The sequence below is a fragment of the Danio aesculapii genome, chromosome 2, assembly GCF_903798145.1.
Source record: "Danio aesculapii chromosome 2, fDanAes4.1, whole genome shotgun sequence".
Taxonomy (NCBI): domain Eukaryota; kingdom Metazoa; phylum Chordata; class Actinopteri; order Cypriniformes; family Danionidae; genus Danio; species Danio aesculapii.
Window position 1 is genome coordinate 44,148,793 of NC_079436.1, and position 20,586 is coordinate 44,169,378.

Genomic DNA, 20,586 nt, shown 5'->3' on the forward strand with positions numbered 1-20,586 from the left:
CATCCGCACAATGTTCGAATGCCTCTGAGATCCAATTAAAATGTGTTTTTTCTTTAAGTACACCTCTTAGTTTGAAAGGTCAGATCAGATTTCAAAGCTTTTTTTCCATTCATTATTCAGCAATGTGACGTTTACAACATCATGCAGAGTGCGCAATATTGTCTGATCCAAACACTTTCCTTTTTGCTTGCATCTAGCGAGCCATGTGATGTTCACCATGTAGTGAACAGCGTAACGAGTCAGCAGTTTTGGATAGTATACTGTATGCATGAATGCATAAAATGCCTCTGTTCTCTTCCAGATCTGGTGAGTTCAGCAGCACAGTGAGATGACAGACACGAGTACAGGCAAACTTTCCAGTTCTCTGTGCTCTCTTTCTACTGACAGCTACTCTCAGTTGTTGTATGAGAAAGTCTCTTGGCATCGTGCTGATGCTGACATTATTACTATAGCAACCCTTGTAGATACACTCGATATTGACTACCCGATGATTCCACCCAGAGAAATGACAGTGCAGACACTCATGCTTCCGATTAGGTTTGTGTTCAACCAAGCCCTGGAATGTACATTTGGGAATCCATTATGTAAATGACCTACATTCTGATTGGTTAACAGTATTGTTCATCAGAGCAAGCCAAGCGGATGAGCATTGAACAAGCATGTTCAAATGCTCAGGGTTTATGTCATACTTAAAATGGGTTTAAATGAATTATTCTATATCTTAAAAGAGAAAGCTAATTTCCTAATTTCCATTTAGAAATAAGATAAAACATACATAAAAAATGTGTCTAAGCTTTAATGTCATCTATATGCTAATATAGATTTATATGCTATGCTTTCAAAAAAGTTAACTTCTGAAAGATTTATATATTTAAATATACAGTCTCTCTCTCATGGTTTCCCACCACTGATTAATAAATACAAAGGACATTGTGACTTTTTGATTAGAAGGTTGTTACTTTTATTCTCACCATTGAAAGAAAACATCTCACACTGCTACTCGTGTGATATTATATATATATATATATATATATATATATATATATATATATATATATATATATATATATATATATATATAATATCACACGAGTAGCAGTGTGATATGGCTGTATATTGGCACTAGTGGGAGGCGTGCGTTGGCTTGAGGCCGCAGGCCGAGTGCCTTAGTCTCCCACCAGTGACGATTATACAGCCACATCGCACTGCTACGAGTGTGATATTGCGTTTATACAACAGTTCAACACCATAATCATGTGTATCAAAAAGAAAAATTAAACACGGAAAGTCTCAAAACCCTTTTGTATAAGGAACTACTTTCTTCCGACATTCATTTACATCTGCAGCTGATGTCAGAACAGCAGAAGCCGTTACTAACTCACCAACGTCACTTTAGAGCTAGTATTTGAATGATTCTCTAGAGTAATGTCTAAAGTGATGAAAAAACAGGTGATTTTGCTCACTTTTTAAGATTATAATGTTTATATTTAAGATTATATATATGAACGGCATGCAATACCATCTCAGTCTACAGAGATTTCCCAGTATTTCTCTGTTGCAATCAGGATACCATAATAATTAACCCCGAACAAGCCAAAGCAACGCAAACACTACCAGAATACTGTTGTGTTTGTGATAGGAAAAAATCTAAACACATGTGGGTATTTCTACTTTCTTTCTGTTTACTGAACTAGTCTGCAATAGCGAAAACAGGAGACGCATTAGAAACAGATGGCTATCTCCGGTATTAAGACTTTAAGATGAGTCCCACACTACAATTATTATGGTATAAATACAGCACTATAACAAACAAAAGAGAGAGACCGACTTAAAAAGCAACTTACCAGTATTATAATGATTTGATCAGCTGTAGTTTAAAATTACGCTGGGTTTTTCCTCACCTGTAAGGGCTTATTATGCAATATCACCCTCTTGTGGATGGACAACGTCAACCGTCTTTGGTCTGCTCAATGACAGGTTAATGGCCGCTGATGCGGTTATGGATATGTGACGCATTATACTGTCGAACAGCAGGACTATTTGTCAAACTGTAGAATGTCCTCTGCTTGTTGCTGTATGTAGACAGGGAGGAGTAATACAAAGGTATATATATATATATATATATATATATATATATATATATATATATATAGAGAGAGAGAGAGAGAGAGAGAGAGAGAGAGAGAGAGAGAGAGAGAGCCTCTCATACAACCTCTTCACTCTTGTGTATGACTCCGCCCACTAAGAGTGACAGCGGATCAATAAACTGACTACAGTTTGACAAATATTGCGGCTATTGGACAACATAATGTACTTTTAAAGCTTTTTTAGTCGAGAATGTAATTGTTTAGATTGCAACTTTATTAATATATACTTTAGCAGTTTATTTTACAAGACAGTGCCTATTTGAAATATTTATCATTTTGGAGATTCAGCACGTTGGCGGCCATTAGCCTGTCATACTAAGCAGAGCAAAGACGGTGGACGTTCGCCACAAAATGGCAACAGAGACTGCATAATAAGATAAGGTAAGATAAACAGCATTTTGTCAGCATAAGTTTCAAACTACAGCTGAACAAATCATTACAGAATAGGTAAGTCGATCTCTCTTTCTTGTATTTTGTAGTGCTGTATTTATACCATAGTAATCTGGTAGTGTTTGCTTTGCTTTAGCTTTTTTAGGAATTAATTATTGTGATCTCCTGATTGCAACAGAGAAATACTAGAAAATCTCTGAAGACTGATGGCATTTCATGCCGTTCAGCCTTTTAATCGTAAAATGTGAGCAAAATCACCTGTTTTGTCATAATTTTAGACATTATGCTAGAGAATCATTCAAATACTAGTTCTAAAGTGACGTTTGTGAAGTTGCAACGGTTTCTGCTGTTCTGATGGTCAGCTGCAGATGCAAATAAATTGTGGAAGAAAGCAGTTCATCTTACAAAAGAATTTTTGAGACTCTGTGTTTGATTTTCTTTTGTATTTACACAATTATGCCATCAAACTGTTGTATTTAAACGCAATTTCACACTTATAGCAGTGCGAAATGGCTGTATATCGTCACTGGTAGGACACTAAGGTACTCGAGCCAATGCACGCCTCCCACCAGTGCCGATATACAGCCATATCGCACTGCTACTGGTGTGATGTATGTCGTTTTATCACACAATTTTATTTTGTTTAACAGTTTAATTTTAAATAACAGCACTGTCATCTTCAAGAAACTGACAGATTGTTGTCAAATCAGTTGCTCTAAATGAGAAAGCCCCTCCCCCATCTGTGTTTGTCTGACCAAACAGGCTGGCAATGATGGGGAAAACTTGTTTGAAAAGTTATTATTTTTGCTAATGGTGCAGAAATCACACACTTCACCTTTGAACAAAAGGAGAACTTGTGTCTAAAGCAGATTTACAGTAAATGTGTGTGTGTGCGCGCTTCATGCTTTATCAGTAAGTGAAGGGCACTTAATTTGTCTTCATCAGCTGCTGTTCCTCTGTCCTCCATCCTGCTCTTTCATGCACACACTCCTCCTTTGTCATTCCTCACTTTATCTCTCTTCGCTCATCCACCCATCCATCGTCCCTCCACACTAATCTGTTCATCTCTTCACACTTGTGTGCTACTGTTCACCTTTAACTGAGCTCTCGTCTCTACACTGCTGAAAATCTGTATTTGGCTTTCCAAATATCCAAACATTCTTCAAACGAGATAAATGTACTCGAGAAGCAAAATTGTGTGAGATAATGAGATTTGTTTTCAAAGAATTTATCACGAATCGAGTTTATTTCTCACCGCTAATTGTTTTTTGTCCTGTTTTAAGCATAAACCACACTAAATTTAGATTGACTGCAATAGGGACAGACGAATGGACTTAATTGGAAACTCTTCCTACGTATATAAAGAACATTTATATCGCTTTAAGGCGCCACATTTGTGGCTGCATTTCTCTTCTCCCCTCTTTTAACGCTCCATCCATCCTTTTCATTCAATAGACTGTTTTCTATTTCTGCTTCTTCATGGTGCTCTCTTGTCGCCTTCTTTTGTTTTCCTCTTTAATCAGGTCACCCCTCCGTTCCCTCTCTCTCCATCACCTCGTTTTCTGTTATCACGGAGCCACCTGTTTGTTTTTAGGGTGATATTAATGTTTTAGGAAGGTGTCTCGCGCATTCTTTCTTGTGTTCGGTGTTGAGGGACTAAGAGCTCTGGGAAAATCTCTAAGGAAGGGTCCGACGAAAATCAATTTCCTGTTCGGAGCGAAATGGCAAGTAATTGCAATCACAGACCACAGACTTAAAAGCGATTGAGTAAAAGAGAGGTCATAAAATGTCCATTTGCTAAAGTCAATGTGAATCGCCGCTTACAACCCGATTTATCTGTAATTTGACACCTTTTTTTGGTGTGTGTGTGTGTGTGTGTGTGTGTGTGTGTGTGTGTGCGGCAAACTAGATAGTCTACTAAGAATATATAAATAAATGTACTTAAATGCTTATTGGATTTTGAAAAAGAGAGATTAGTAAACAGGATTCAGCGTGACCAAATGAGAGTTTGCTACTCAATAAATAAATGACTTTCTTTTCACACAACTGCTTCAGAAGAGAGTCTAAAACATGTAGACCTCTCATATTTGTGTTATTTTTGGAGCCATGGGCAGCTTCAGTTCTCATTCATTTTTATGGATAACCTGAAAGCAGCTAGGATATAGCACAAAACATCTTCGTTTGTGTTTCAGGTAGAGACCAAACTAAATATAGTACATGTAAACAGTATACATACTATACAGAGAAGAACAGAGCCTTAAAATTGTGATCAAAGCTACACTCACTGGTTGCTTTATTAGGTACATGGCATAGATTCAACAAGGTACTGGAAATATTTCTCAGAGATTTTGCTCCATATTGACATGATAGCATCACGCAGTTGATGCAGATTTGTTGGCTGCACAGCCTGTGCGAATTGTAGCCTCTGACCTCTGGCATAAACAAGGCATTTGCTCCCACAAAACTGCCACTCACTGGACATTTTCTCTTTTTCTGCCATTCTCAGTAAACCCTAGAGATGGTTGTGTGTGAAAATCTTAGTAGATCAGCAGTTTCTGAAATACTTAAACCAGCTTGTCTGGCACCAACAACCATGCCACATTTAAAATCACCTTTACTCCCCATTCTGATGCTCGATTTGAACTGCAGCAGATTGTCTTGACCTTGTCTACATGCCTAAATGCTTTGAGTTGCAGCCATGTGATTGGCTGATTAGAAAATTGCGCTAACAAGCAGTTGGACAGGTGTACCTAATAAAGTGGCCAATGAGTGTATATCATCTAAAAGGAATATGAGCTGCTTTCCTCAGGCATGAGTAATTATTAAAAAAAAAAATATATATATATAAATAATTATAAATACAAAATAATTTCTTATTGTTTAAAATGAGTTGAAACAACACAATTCTTCAGTTTTTTTTTTTTTTTTTTTGGGGGGGGGGGGATTCAATCCACTTATTTTTTTTATATATAATTTTACAAATTAGTAAAATATTAAGTTAACTTAATTTGTGTTGAGACAAGATGAAGGAATTGTGTAGAACCCATCATTTATTTACATGTATCAGCCTGTAAGTTAAACAGGTAAAAACTTTCATTAATTGGGTGTTTTGTGGAATGCTTTTTGTACATGCTTATGTATTATTAATAGCTGTTTTGTTACTAAAATGTAGTCAATCCACTCTCTTTATTGCCCAAGAAAAAGAAGAAAATATAACATTTGAGCCAAACATTACAGTAGTAAACAATAGTGTTTTCAATTCATATGAGCCTGAAAACCGCATAACTCAATGCACACACATTAAAAAATCGTTATGGAGTTGCATTACATGCAGCTTTGCTAATTAATAACAGGATCTTATCTTGTCGCAGTGATGATGCTGTGCTTTCTAACGTCTTTAGAGGACAGCCTGAAGTTCAATCAATCGAAACTGGATCTCAGGTAGGTGGCTATAATGGTTAGGGACTACGAGTAAAGACCAATCAGGGACTGTTTTACACTTTGGAACTGATTGATTGCTCAGACTCCCAGCCGTATAATTCACCATAGAATAGAAGCACACAACTGAAAGATCAATGTTCATCCACCAGGATCTTTTTACTTCTTACATTGTTGTATTTGAGTGAACATCTTCATACATGCAGGATTTTTCGCTGTTAAACTTTATCTAAAGGTACAATTCTGGCTATTATCAAACCATTAGCTATTACTTTTAGCTCAATAAATATGTGTAAAATTGAAACTGTGATGGAAAAGAGCAGCCAGGACATAGTACAAAACATCTTTCTTTGTGTTTCAGGTAGAGACCAATATAAATGTAGCACATGTAAACAGTTTACATACTGTATATACAGCATACACGCGATAAAGAAGCAGAGCCTTAAAATTATTTGTGATCAACGCTACACTTGCCAGCCACTTTAATAGTACACCTTACTACTACCGGGTTGGACCGCCTTTTGCTTTAAAGAACTTCCCTAATCCATCATAGTATAGATTCAACAAGGTACTGGAAAAGGTGCTCAATTGGATTGAGTTCTGGTGACTGTGGAGGCCATTTGAGTACAGTGAACTCATTGTAATGTTCAAGAAACCAGTCTGAGATGATTCACGCTTTATGACATGGCAGTTTATCCTGCTGGAAGTAGCCATCAGAGGATGAGTACACTGTGGTCATAAAGGTGTGGACATGGTCAGCCTGATTTTTCAGTCACGATTTATCTTAAGCTATATTCCTGGCTATTAACAAACCATTAGCTGACTTTTAGCTGGATAAATATGTAATTTGCTGCGTATTAATATTTAATAAGCTATTAGTTAGGTTTACGTATTGGGTAAGATCAGAGAGGTAGAATAAGATTGTAATATGTGTTTTGTAAATACTAATACACAGTTTATATCTTGATAATAGGCAGGTAATAATTTTTGGTCTTTACCACACACGCACACACACACACAATAATTTGATTAGGGGGAACCAGCCATCATACTGAGTGGGTCATTGCCAGCCTTGTCCTAATGTAACCTCACCGACTTTGTAAGAACACGAGGGTCAGTAGATTACAGTAGATTTTAAAATAGGCGACACCCACCTCTTTTCTCTCCAAAGTACAGGGTCTGCTGGGCCGTGTTGGACCACTGGAGGGAGGAGTTATCATTTTCCTTCACGCCGCAGGTCAGGGTTACCACCCCGCCCACTGCCACCGTCTCATCTTGGGTCACCGGCTGAAAGGGGTCATCATCTGGGCAACAGGAGAGAGATAAATGAGCAGATATTAGAGTCGAAAAAAACAAGATGACATCATGAAATGAGATATAGTTAGAGACGGGGGGAGAAGGAGACAGGGAGAAAATGAGAGCGAGACTTAGGTGAAAATTAGATGCTTCGTCCCCATCATCATGATCTTTGAGAGCAGGGCTGTGTATTTCTTGATGAGAAAAAAAAAATGAAAATAGCATCGTTATCATTGCCTCCACCTCACACTGCAGGAGTCACCAGAAAAGAAAATCAAAGACCACAATTTGCAAGAAAAGATAGAGGAATGAAATTGAACAGGTATGATGACTATTAAAATATATGACATATGCTGATCTTTACAAGAACGTAAAATAAAACAGCACACTTTAACAGATGATATGAAATTAGTATTTACAAAAACTCATATCTAATATTTATGAGCTTTAAGGGGAATAAAAGCGACATTGTGGCGCAGTAGGTAGTGCTGTCGCCTCACAGCAAGAAGATCGTTGGTTCGAGTCCCGGCTGGGTCAGTTGGCATTTCTATGTGGAGTTTGTATGTTCTCCCCGTGTTCACATGGGATTCCTTCGGGTGCTCCGGTCCAGTCCAAAGACATATGCTATAGGTTAATTGGGTAAGCTAAATTGTCCATAGTGTATGTGTGTATGTCCTGGTCCTCCCAGTTAGGGGTTGAGCATTGGGCTAACAACCCACCTCATAGAAACTAGATGTGATGCAGCTAAATATCATCTTTGATATATAAATAGCCCTGGGAGTAAGTAAGTAAGGGGTAGTAACATTTTGAAGTAAGTAAGTATAGCATTTTGGCATGTTCCTAGCCTACGTCATGCATGATACAGACAACTGAAACAAATCATGTGACTTATGTTATGACCTTAGATAAATAAATAAATATGTTTTAAATATAAATACAATATAAATTGTATCTCAATTGTGGTGCTCACTGGATACAAAAACAGGACTAGCATTGCAACCCCCTGGAAACAAGTCAGAATACCCTAGTAGCTGCCTGGGAACAGGCTGAACATGAACCAGAACTCCTTAGCAAACATATAGCAACACCCTGATGATTAGTCCAAAATATACTCTAGCAACAGCATATAGTAACACCCTAACAACCATTCACAACAGCCTAGCAATTGCAGAGTAATACCACAGAAACCATCCAGAACACCATACTAGCTGCATAGAAACACCCTGGCAATTATTAAGAACAGTCTAGAAGCTGGATAGGAATGACCACTGCAACCCCCCACAGCAGCGAAGCAAATGCACTACAACACCATGAGAATGACCTAGATTGCCCTGGCAACTGCACATCACCACTCTGACAACAAACCACAAAATACTAGCTACTGCACAGCAACACACTGACAACAAACTACAAAAAAACTAACTACTGCACATCACCACCCTGACAACAAACCACAAATACTAGCAACTGCACAGCAACACACTGACAACAAACTACAAAAAAACTAACTACTGCACATCACCACCCTAACAACAAACCACAAAATACTAGCAACTGCACAGCAACACCCTGACAACAAACTACAAAAAACTAGCTACTGCACATCACCACCCTAACAACAAACCACAAAATACTAGCAACTGCACAGCAACACCCTGACAACAAGCTACAAAAAAACTAGCAACTAGACAGCAACACCCTTGCAACCACTCAAGAACTCATCCAGAACACCCTAGTAGCTGCACTGCACAGTAATAACTGGCACCCAGAATACATTAGCAACTGCATAGCAACACTTTGACGACAACCATTCAGAATACCTTAGCAACGACACACCGACCCCCTTTGCAATCACCAAGCATGGCTATTCTAGAATTATGACATTATGCTGAGATTTGTGAAGGCAAATACTACTTACTTTTTTTAAACCATCATCAAGTTTTGTGGTTTTATATAGGTTGCGTAGTGTTAGTGGAGATTAGGGTTTGAGGCAAACCCATGTAAAGCCCTTCAGGCATCTAACAGATGACAACTTAACTCATTATATTGGAAATGTGTCTGTGGGTGTGTGTGTATGTGTGTGTGCGTGCATAAAGGCCAAATGTAATGCCAGTGTGAGTCTAGCTGTATGATAATTCAGCCCTGGGCGGCCCATGCTCCACTTTACCCAATAATTACCACTTAGGTTATAATCGATGACCTTTTTAATGCTGACCGGTGCTGGATGAACTCTGGGCGAAGTGCTGTCTGAATGTTAGGCTAATGGCAGCTTGAATGAAGCGCTAATGCTTAGTGAATGCTGGGCAAATGCTGGCTTGACGCTGGCCAAGCTCTGGACTGGAAGAGATTAAAGGCGAGCAGAACTTGGCTGATTGTTGGGCGTATGCTGGATGAATGGCGGGACAAATATTGCTAATTGCAAGGCTAACATTGGCTGAAGACTGGGTTAATCTTGGCCTGATGCTGATAACACACTGGCCTAATGATACTCGCTTTTGTCGATCTCAATCTTGGATTGATTCAGGCTAAACGCTGGCTTAATTCTAGCCTGATGTTTTGCTAGCCTTGGGATTAACCTACTCAATTGCAGGCCAAATGCCGGCTTTCCGCAAGCAAATATGTGGGACAAACGCAGGTGCGCCGGGCAAGTGTGAAGCGGGGCCGAACTCAGCCTGATTAGCCTAAAAGGCTTTAACGAGACGCTGCTTTTAAAAATAGAGCCGGGGCAGAAGGGATGAGAAAAGACTAAGTCTCAGCATCTACATCGCAGAACATCTGGCTATGTATGTGCGTTGATGTTAAAACCTCAGGCACTCTCAAAACCAACACAGTGCTAGAATTAGAGTCAGATCTTCAACCCAATGAACCTATGCCAAAAGATAATAGGCTAAAATTAGCCTTTAGCTTTAGCACACATGGTGCAGGCTACTTATCGGTAACCAATTAGAGCGGTGTTAGCAGTTAATATGCGATTAGTGGGTCACATACGCGCTCTCTCTCTGCAGTGGACAACTGCTGCAGGGGGCACTTACTGAGACTCTCAAAATGGCATCTGATCCATTTAACTGGTTATGTCAGGACACTGACTCGACTCTAATCACTGAGTGGATGGAGCGAAGAGGAGATTGAGGGAGAGAGAATATGGGTGAATTCAATTTCATAGTGAACACCACTGTGTCCTACTCACTCCAAAGGGCAGAGCACTTAAAGTGAGTACTCGGAGGGGTGCAGGGCGTTACCAACTCATTTGTGCATGGAACACTCTACACAAATGTCACTGCTATTTTATGTTGAACCATAACGTTACCTTAATAATGTACACAGTCCAATTTAAAAGATGCTTCACCTGAAAACTAAAAACCTTTACCCACCAAACCTGTACTGAACACAAATACAGATACAAAAATATAACTGTCTATACTTATACAAAAATACAATTTTGAGTTCTGAGTTCATAGTAAATTTTAATAGCCTTATTAATTTAGCTTTTTAAAAATTTGTTTGATAAACATGTTTTTGGTCACCACCAAGTGACTGTAAATGTGTATAATCAAACATATACTCTTGGAGCCACTTTGAAATCCATGTATCTCTGAAAATTAACCATTGAGGTCCTCAGTATAATTGAGTTCACCCCATTTTAAAAGCGAATATTTTTATCCATTTCTCTGAATTTAGGTAATGTATTTTGGTGCATTTAAACAAACCATATTTATTAAACAGATATATTTATTAAAATAATATTTTAATCACCAAACATATTTAGAAAATAAAAGATAATTCAAGTAAATTCAAGCAAAATATTGCAAAAGAAGGCAACCTACAAAATTTCAGGTAAAATTTTCCATTTTTTGCTTCTCTTGATTTTTCCTCTTTTTAAAATTTGTATTTAATATTTTTCTCTAACATATAAATTTAGGTGTACTAGTTTTTGGACCATTATCGTAGCTTATTTTGTTACATAAGCTGCAGATTTGACTTCAGTACTGACTAATCTAATGCATGTCCACAAATATAATACTGTATAGCTTCCTATTAAAAATATAAATTTAAAAGATAGATTTGTAAGGGGTGTACTTATATATGCTGAGCACTGTAAATAAGCAGAACAAAGAAGTAAATTGCAAATTTAATTTTGAATATTCTATAGTGGATTTGTCAGTAAATACTGTCATGATCATCAGCGATCTAAACTTTGCAGATCGCTGGAAAACATGCACATCACCCGGACTACAATTCTGCCACTATATGAACTACAAATCCCAGAAGTCATTGCTCTAATCACTTATGCCACAGCTGATAGTCATCCGGACACTGACACACACACACACAGCTGGCAACTCATCATGGACTGATTATCTGACTATGCATTTACCTCTCAAACACGCACACGTTGCTGAGTCTTGTTTTTCCTTGTGAAGCATTATGAAGCATTTTTCCTTGTTTATCCTGCTGTGGTTTTGATCTTTGCAGTGTTTATTGATTCCTGAACTTCTGCCTGTTTTATGACCTCGCTCTTCGGAGTATCTGGATGCCCCTATTTGTACCTATTGACCATTGCCTGCCTGACTATGCTTATTAATAAACTGCACGTGGATCCTCAACTTCTCAACGTAACAACATCACTTCAATGGAAAATCTTCATTAACATTTACACTAAGAAACCGCAGCTGTAGATGCCAGGTTTTTGCAATTTAAAAATACAGTAGATAAACCTTAAAATTAATACCTTAAGATTCGTATTAAAACTACCGTCTTTCATTATTTGTACCTTTGTTACAGAAACCCTACCAAAGGCAGATGGTGATAAGACAGTCAAATGATGAGCCAATGCTCATCACAAACAGCTTATCCACAAGCAGAGAAGCATACTAATATCGTAGAAGGAGCTTAGTGTCATTCACACAACTACTAAACACCATCACGACAACAACGCGCCTACCACTAAAGAAATGCAACAAACTTTATTTATTAATATTATATGTACTGTAACATAAAACTCTAATGTACAGTACATCAACGATGACAAAAAGCTAAAAAGATATCTAGCAATGTTTAAGAAAATTAAACAAAAGTATCAAACAGGGAATTCTAGGAAAGTCAGTTTACTATAACTAATGACATAAAGGACTATACCATATAAGATATACCATAAGTAACTTATGCTAACCATTAGTTTTTAAGTTAAATTAACCATTAAGTTAAATTGTTTTACAGGGCCCTGTGAACTATAGTTCATTCATTTCCAGATTCAATTTGGTTTGATGGTTTAGGTTTAATTAATCTAAAAAGTAGTTTAATAAAATCATGAAACTTACAATTTAACAATGTTGCAAATATTCCATTTTGCAGTTTACAGAATTACATTTTAGAGATTATGAAGATGTATTTGATTTACATTAAAATTAAAACATGGAAAATTACTAGAACTTCTATAGTAAGCTGCTTTGACACAATCTAAATTGTAAAAGCGCTATATAAATAAACATGAATTGAACTGAATTGAATAAGGAAACGCACTGTTTACCAGGTAACAGATTTTTACTGCAGCATTTTTGCTTTTTTTGCTGTTAAAATCAAAGCTATTTAATTTTGTTAGTCTTTCATAAAACAGAAAACAATCAACAAAATAGAAGACAAAATAGTTTTATAATATTACTTAATAATAGTTAATTATCAGTCTCTTTTAACTTGTGATTCAGGAGTATTTTTTTCAAACTTATTTACATCTTTAAATTGCATTATGAGACTTTAATCTTTGCTTCGACAACTGTTCATGTTGAAAAATGTAACAAAGTCCTTCTTATTGACGTTTCAGGCGTTCGAAAGTTTTACTCTTTTGAATAAAAAAATAAATCAACCCAGGCTCATTCTGAAAACGTACCCATATTTACATTTCTGGAGTGCGCCAAATACGTCCCGGGAGCGTTTTTGACGTTTTTGTTTTCGCGAATCCACCAGAGGCCGCTGTCTATGCTTTTTGAGATCTCCAATTTCACTCGAAAACGCCGTTCGCATCTGCTGTTCTCGCGTAAATCCACCAAAGGCCACTGTCGACTGACTGTTTGACTGACTGAATGACTGACTGACCCAAACCCAACCAATGGTACTTTCAAAAGCACCAAGTGACACGTTCACCCCTTTCCATAAACCCAACCGACAATTTTAAAGAGCAATCCAGAAAAAAAAACCTCACCTGATTTTTAGCACATTTTCAGATTTTACCACATTCTCACCCTGTTATTTACTTGTTTATTTTATTTTTTGTATTCTGTTTTTGTCATACCTGCTCTCTAGAACCGTTCTTCACCAGACTCAAACTCCATCGTCGTGGTCAACTCCTCTCTGCGTCCCAAGTCCACCGATGTACATGGCGAGCTAACTGGATAAATTGGTAACAGCGGGAAAGCTGTCCATATGGAGGTAAGCGGTCAGCTGGTAAGCGTAAAAAGGAATGGTGTCATAGCGCTCCATAGCGTTCGTTTAAAAAACAAAATGCAGCTACATAATTCGCAATCTCCAGAAATGTATATAGGGCTACGTTTTCAGAATGAGCCATTAATGTTGAATAAAATACTAACTCAATGACCAACCAGGACAATATGTTGTTTCAAACAGCTAAAATTGTCAATAAAAGTCACTTCGCCAAACTATTCAACATCAAAATATTTTGGACCAGAGATCAGAGGCCCCATAATGCAATTTAAAAGTGTAAATAAGCAGAAAACATCGGTGAACCACAAACTACAGAAGCTCCTAATTAACGGATATTTTTTACAGTGAACAAAAGACATGAAAAGTGCTTTCCTCCTTCCTCTGAGGAGCTGATAAGCAGATATTTATGTAACTGTGCATGATCGTATGGTTAGTTAGAATTTATTATTCACATTTAGCATTGTTCTTCCTGCCGTCTGAGGCTCAGTGACCTATTTTTGGGTCACGACCCAGCAGACTAGAAGCACTGCCTTTACGTACACACACACACACTCACAGAGACACAACATGCTGATTTAAAAACACACCGACAGTGTCATTTTCCCTCTCTCTCTCTCTTTCAGTAGGTGTCTCTCGCTCACAAACACAAATGTGTGAGGGTGTTGAAAAAGCACACAGCCTATATTTAAAGCAGCATCGTTTACACCCTCCTCACATAGACGAGAGAGCAGAGAGAGAGGACGGCTGCTGAAAAGAGACAAAAGCGGAAGATAACAGATAAACAGATGAATACGGAGAAAGACTGACCAAGAAAAGCCAAAAGGAAAGACAGAAGAGAGAAATAAACGAGGGAGGGAGGAGATGAGTGTTTGTATGTGAGAGATAACGCAGGTTGAAGTGTAATAAATACTGTCCAAAAACAGACAGTGAAAAATAACCCCTTCGTCTCTCCGTTTCCCTCTTCTCTCTCTCCATCTGCGCTTTCACTTCTTCTCTCCATCTCCTCCTTCCCTCCATCTGTTTTTCTCCGTCTCTCCATATTTTCCCTGTGGTATTGTGTCACCTCTTTGCCCTCTCCCTCCGTCTCTCTGCCTCTGTTTCCTCCGCTGCATATGTAGATGTCTACTTTTCAGCCTGATTAACGTTTGATTGGCACTAAACACCCTGTTGGTTCCTCTCTGGTGTCCAGCTGTTTGTGTGTGTGTTTGTGCGCAACAGCTGGACTAAATGAAGTCCTTGTTGTCTTATTGATCATAGACTGCGCACATTTAAAAGACTTGATGAAGATATGGTTTGATATTATAAATGCTGGAACATATCTGCTTAATCACAGGCTGGCAGCATATGAGATGGAGCAAATATTGGTTTATGGAGCTTAATGGAGATTGTCTGAAAAAACTCACTCGCTCCGATGAAGATTTATGGATTCAGCCAAACACTATACCTCTCTCACTCTCTCTACAATGTCCAGCAGATCATTCATTTGCTGCATTTTACACTGCTAAATTCTCTGCATTTATGAAATTCTGCATACAATATATATATATATATATATATATATATATATATATATATATATATATATATATATATATATATCTTTGATTATCTTATATTTGATTATCGTATATAACTTAAATACACCGAAATAAAATAATTTGTTGGGTTGACACAATTTTTTTAAGGTTAAGTGGTTGCAAACAATTGATATGGGGTGAATTTAAGCAAACAAATGAAGTTGAACATTACTAAGTTGTATTTGTTTGTTTAAATTCAGCGGATATAAATTGTTTACAATCAAAAACTGTAAAAAATATGGATGTAGTATCCGTGACGTCACCCATAGGTTTCTGAAGAGCGCAAATTAAGCTACAAGTAGACCAGGGGAGGCCAAATGGAGCACTTACTCTGGTTCCCCGGGCTGTGCAATGGTTTGGGAAATTCGAAAATTAAACCAAAAAAAATATATATATAAAAAAATTACAATTAGCTTAAAATTGGCAATAAAAATTTGGGAATTGCGACCAGCAGAGCCTAGGAAGTTTAAAAAAAATGAAGCTACAAGTGGGCGTGGCCAACCATCGCCATTTTGTTCTCTCATCATCGCACCAACTGGGGGTAACCGAAAAAGGGCAAAGATGCGGAGCGTAATCGGAGCTACAGATGCCTGATTTGCTAAGGCATGACTGATCATGTGTGGCATGACTGAATTTGTAGTTCATAAGATGTAGTCCATGTGAAAGTGAGTTCTTACCAGCGACCTCTGGTGGTTAGAGATCGCTGGTAATCATGACAATTACCTGCAATTCATTTGTGTGAATTTGTGTGTTCTGGCCACATGTTCTTGGCTGTATACTATATCAATAAAGTGTTTAGTCTTTGAAAAACACTGTTTTTCTAATATTGAGCCATAGCATTGTTCTAATGACGTTTGTCTACAAAAGGTAAATGCGAATTACTTCCAAATACTTCAAATATAGTCTGTGTTAGTAAATGCAAGGCTATTAATGAAATGCAGGCATAAAACTATATGATTTTTCAGATGACTGTTCTAGAGCCTACAGCTAGTTAATCTGTCAGATTCTGGAGTGCAATTGAAGTTCTAAAGAAAGTTATAAATGATAAATGATCTTAAATAAAACAAATATATTTATAGATATGATATATATGTATATAAGAATTTCATTTACCTGGGAAATGAAGGCTACTTAAATGGTTTGTGAGCACAATTAAGTGCACAGCATGCCATATTATCTAACAGTTGTAAGAAATAATTCCAAAAGGCATTTGACTGTGTAAAGTCACATAAAACAAAACAAAAATATGCTGTATATGCTGAGTTCAGCGGCTAATCAGCTGGAATCAGCTGAGGAGACACAATGACAACCAGAGAGACCTAGCTGTCACTCAAGTGGCCACGCCCTTAGTTATGCAGACTTAATATAACTCATTGTAAATGAAACAGATGAGTTATAAAAAAATTCACCCCCCTCACAGTTGTCATGAAGTGTAATATTAGCTATATGAACCAAAATCGTTCTTTTGTACCAAGCTGTAAACACCTTTTTTTCTGATGGCCATTTTAACAGTGGGGTCAATAGAAATCTGATCTATTTTGAATCCAGCACTAGCGGAATTTCGATGAATTGCAGTTTCAGTTACTTTCGTATTAGCTTCCCGAGGGAGCTTGTTTACAACCAATTGCTTTAAAACATTTAGTTCAATGAATCATATATTTTTCTGTTTAATATACATATATATTTTCTTTTACGGAGGTATCAATATGTTTACTGAATAAAAAAGTTGTTTAAATCATCTTTTTTGTACATTTTACATTATTAGTTACTTCAAGAAATGCATCTGATATTTATTCCTCTTTGTTAATGCTAATTAATGAGAATACTACTGTTAATTTTTAGTTCTCAGCTCCATTAAATTATATGAACATTTGATTTTAATATTGTATTTAGTAAATGCTAAAATGAACATTACCAGATTAAATAAGGCTTTACAATTATTTTCTTTGTAGGTTTATGATAACTAATATAGATAACTATACTGAAGTACCAAATTTTAATAAAAAGTATGATTTTAATTTGTTCCACACATTTTTTCCTAAGAAATTAAGAAATGTATAGCAAATTGCTCAGAAGTAATATGGAAAACATGTATTGTTTCAAAAGGATTCTGTTTCAAATACACTACACTGGTGTTATGCTTAAAGAAATGAATAATTATTCATTTTTAATAGTAATTTATCATGGTTTCTATAAAAATACAAAATGGCACATCTGTTTTTAACATTGACAATAAATGAACACATTAAAATGAAAGTAATAATTCTGAAAAATCAGCTTTGCCAACACAGGGATAAATTACATATTCCAATATATTACAATAGAAGTCAGATTTACTATCTCAATATTGTTGTTTTCTTTGTATTTTTGATCAAATAAATATAGCCTCAACACAAAAACTTCCAATTTCACAATAAACACAAGTAACTTTAAATACAAAAAATAAATCTCAAACACTAGACATATGAACGGTTCACAAACTCAAGTAAATGCTTGTTTTAAGCTGAATGCTGTACATTAGTAGGTCATTCAGAGGGTTTGTCGACATGACCCTTCTCAACCCCCCACTCCATGCCAGCTGTTGACCTATTACTGCCCCACCCCAACACACACACGCACACAAGCACACACGCACACACGCACACACGCACACACACACACACACACACACACACACACACACACACACACACACACACACACACACACACACACACACATTTACTCTTCTGCCCCATAACTGCCCTCCTGGGTGTTTACGCCCTCACCCTTATGTCATTCGTCCTCTTTTTTTCATCCTTTTCCTTTCTTTTTCCATTTCATATGCAGCATTTCTGAGTAACTTTGAAAATAATTGCACACCCATAAATATTTAATGTAATTTCCATGTCAAAATAAACACATTTCACATTAATATTTGATATTAATGACCCTGGAACAATATATTTGCTATACACCTTCATTGCCATACACCTTCATGATTATCATACTGAACACACACAAATTGTCTCTTGCTTGATTGAATTACACATCATGTTGATATCAAAAGTGCCCATTAAGATACTGGGAAATCTCCTGGAAAGCATAATCTGATACGAATATTTACGTTACATTAGTATTACAGAACATAAATCCCCCACTGTACAGCAGACAAAGACTTCATTAAACCACTGTAAAGCCAATGTTGTTTTTTTGAAAGACTTATTCATTGTCTTTCCCGCTCTTTTTCCGAGTTGTTGTCGGTTGTGCTGCCCTCCTCTCTCTGCCTGTCAAACATTGTTAGTTCACTGTCTCGCCCCCCAGAGAGAGACACTGCGCAGGGGGCAAGAAGGGACAAAATGACCCCAGACAGAAAGAGAGAAAGAATGGCTACGTCTTAAAACTCACTGAGCTGCTTATTAAGACAAGTGTTCTCAAATACACCGGCTAGATAGGCAGCTTGCTTTGTCCACTTTGAAATATCTAATGTGCATGTGATGCTATAAATGCTGTCTGAAAAGGGAGCCTATTGTAGTTGAACAAAAAAAACTTCTTGAAATAAACATGTAAAGTTTATCAGTTTCCATTAAAATGTCTGAATTTTCTATCATGCATGTATTAAAAATTGGAGTAACAAAAATTGGAAAACATGGCAAATTTAATCACATAGTTTTTAACATGAGCAAAACCTTACTTTGAATAATAAAAGAAAACAGATAACTATTATTTCCTAAAGATACAGTGCTCAGCATATACGAGTACACCTCATTTTGAAAATGAATATTTTTATCCATTTCTATTGCATTTGAGCAAAACAGATTTATTAAACAGATATATTTATTAAAATAATATTTTTGTCATAGAACATATTTAGAAATGGAAAGATAATACATTTAAATTCATGCTAAATATTGCATCAAAAAATACAAATTTCAACAAAATTTTCTACATTTTTTGTTTCTGTTAATTTTCGCTATTTTTGACATTTTTATTTAATATGTTTCCCTAACATATACATTTGGGCTACTAATTTTTTGTTAGATAAGCTCCAGATTTGGCTTCAGTACTGACTAATCTACTGTATATGCACAAATATAATATTCTAAAGCTTCCTATAGAAAATATTAATTTAAATGAGAGATTTGTGGGGGGTGTACTTGTATATGCTGAGCACTGTAATTATACTTTGCAGATTATTTAACTAGTGATTAGTTGTTTTACTCAAAAGATTAAGCAAACTCATTGTCTTATAAGCGACAAGTTGACTTAAAAAAAGTGAGTAAACCCATTGAAACTTGGAAGTTGACTTAGCTTTATTTTTAATTTTTTTTTGCAATGGTTTTACTAATTTTAAAGTGAAATTAACTAATTGCTTTAAAACAATGAGTTTATTCACTTTTTAAGTAATCAACTAATCGTTTTTTGCATTGGTTTTTAGAATGTCCAAAATCATAAGACCAGAAACGATTGTCAAGGTGGCTTGCTCACTGCACCAACATTAATCAATTAGTTGTGTGCAGTATAATGATGCCCCCAAAATGTTGTCTTTTCCCCTAACAAAAGATATGTTTCAAGTGTTTGAATGCATCTGTGACACCCAAATGTTCTTAATGCAAAACATGTCCAATCATGCTGCCTGGTTCAGCAGCTCAGAAGGTATGAATAAATGTTTGAATGTTCAAATATTACAACAAGGCCCAAAAATGCTGTCTACATTCAAATAATTCCCAAAAAATCTGTATAAGTAATTTAGTAGGCTGACTTTAAATAGCCAAGCAAGGCAAAAAGGCAAATTTCTAGGTTAGTTACAAGCATTTGAATTTGACTATGATAGCCAGAAATGCAGTCAACAATCATTCATGTATTTATGTCTTTAAATGTCCCTGGACCACAGTTCATTTGTTAGTTTTCCTTCGCCTTAGTCCCATATTTAGCAGGGGTTAGCACAGCGGAATGAACCATCAACTATTCCAGCATATGTTTTACACAGCGGATGCCCTTCGATCCGCTACCCAGTACTGGAAAACACCCATACACTTTTCATTCTCTCTCACACACACACACACTACAGCCAATTTTGTTTACCCAATTCACCTATACCGCATGTCTTTGGACTGTGGGGGAAACCTAGGCACCCGGAGGAAACCCACACCAACACGGGGAGAACATAGAAATGCCAACTGACCAGACCAGGAATTGAACCAGCAACAATCCTGCTGTGAGGCGACAGTGCTAACCACTGAGCTACCATGCTGCCGTGGACCACAGTTATAAGTTCCATTTTTTTGGACTGAGATTTGTGATTGTACATCATCAGAAAGCTT

General features: G+C 36.8%; 1 protein-coding gene across 4 annotated transcripts in view; it reads right to left on the bottom strand.

Annotated features, from left to right (window-relative positions):
• The window catches only part of cadm3 (cell adhesion molecule 3), a 143,531-nt gene that overhangs the window by 52,759 nt on the left and 70,186 nt on the right, over window positions 1-20,586 (bottom strand). For all 4 annotated transcript variants that reach the window (XM_056480391.1, XM_056480386.1, XM_056480378.1 and 1 more), the window contains exon 3: window positions 7,130-7,279. In XM_056480391.1, the coding sequence (XP_056336366.1) occupies window positions 7,130-7,279 (150 nt within the window). The remainder of the gene's footprint in view (window positions 1-7,129; window positions 7,280-20,586) is intronic.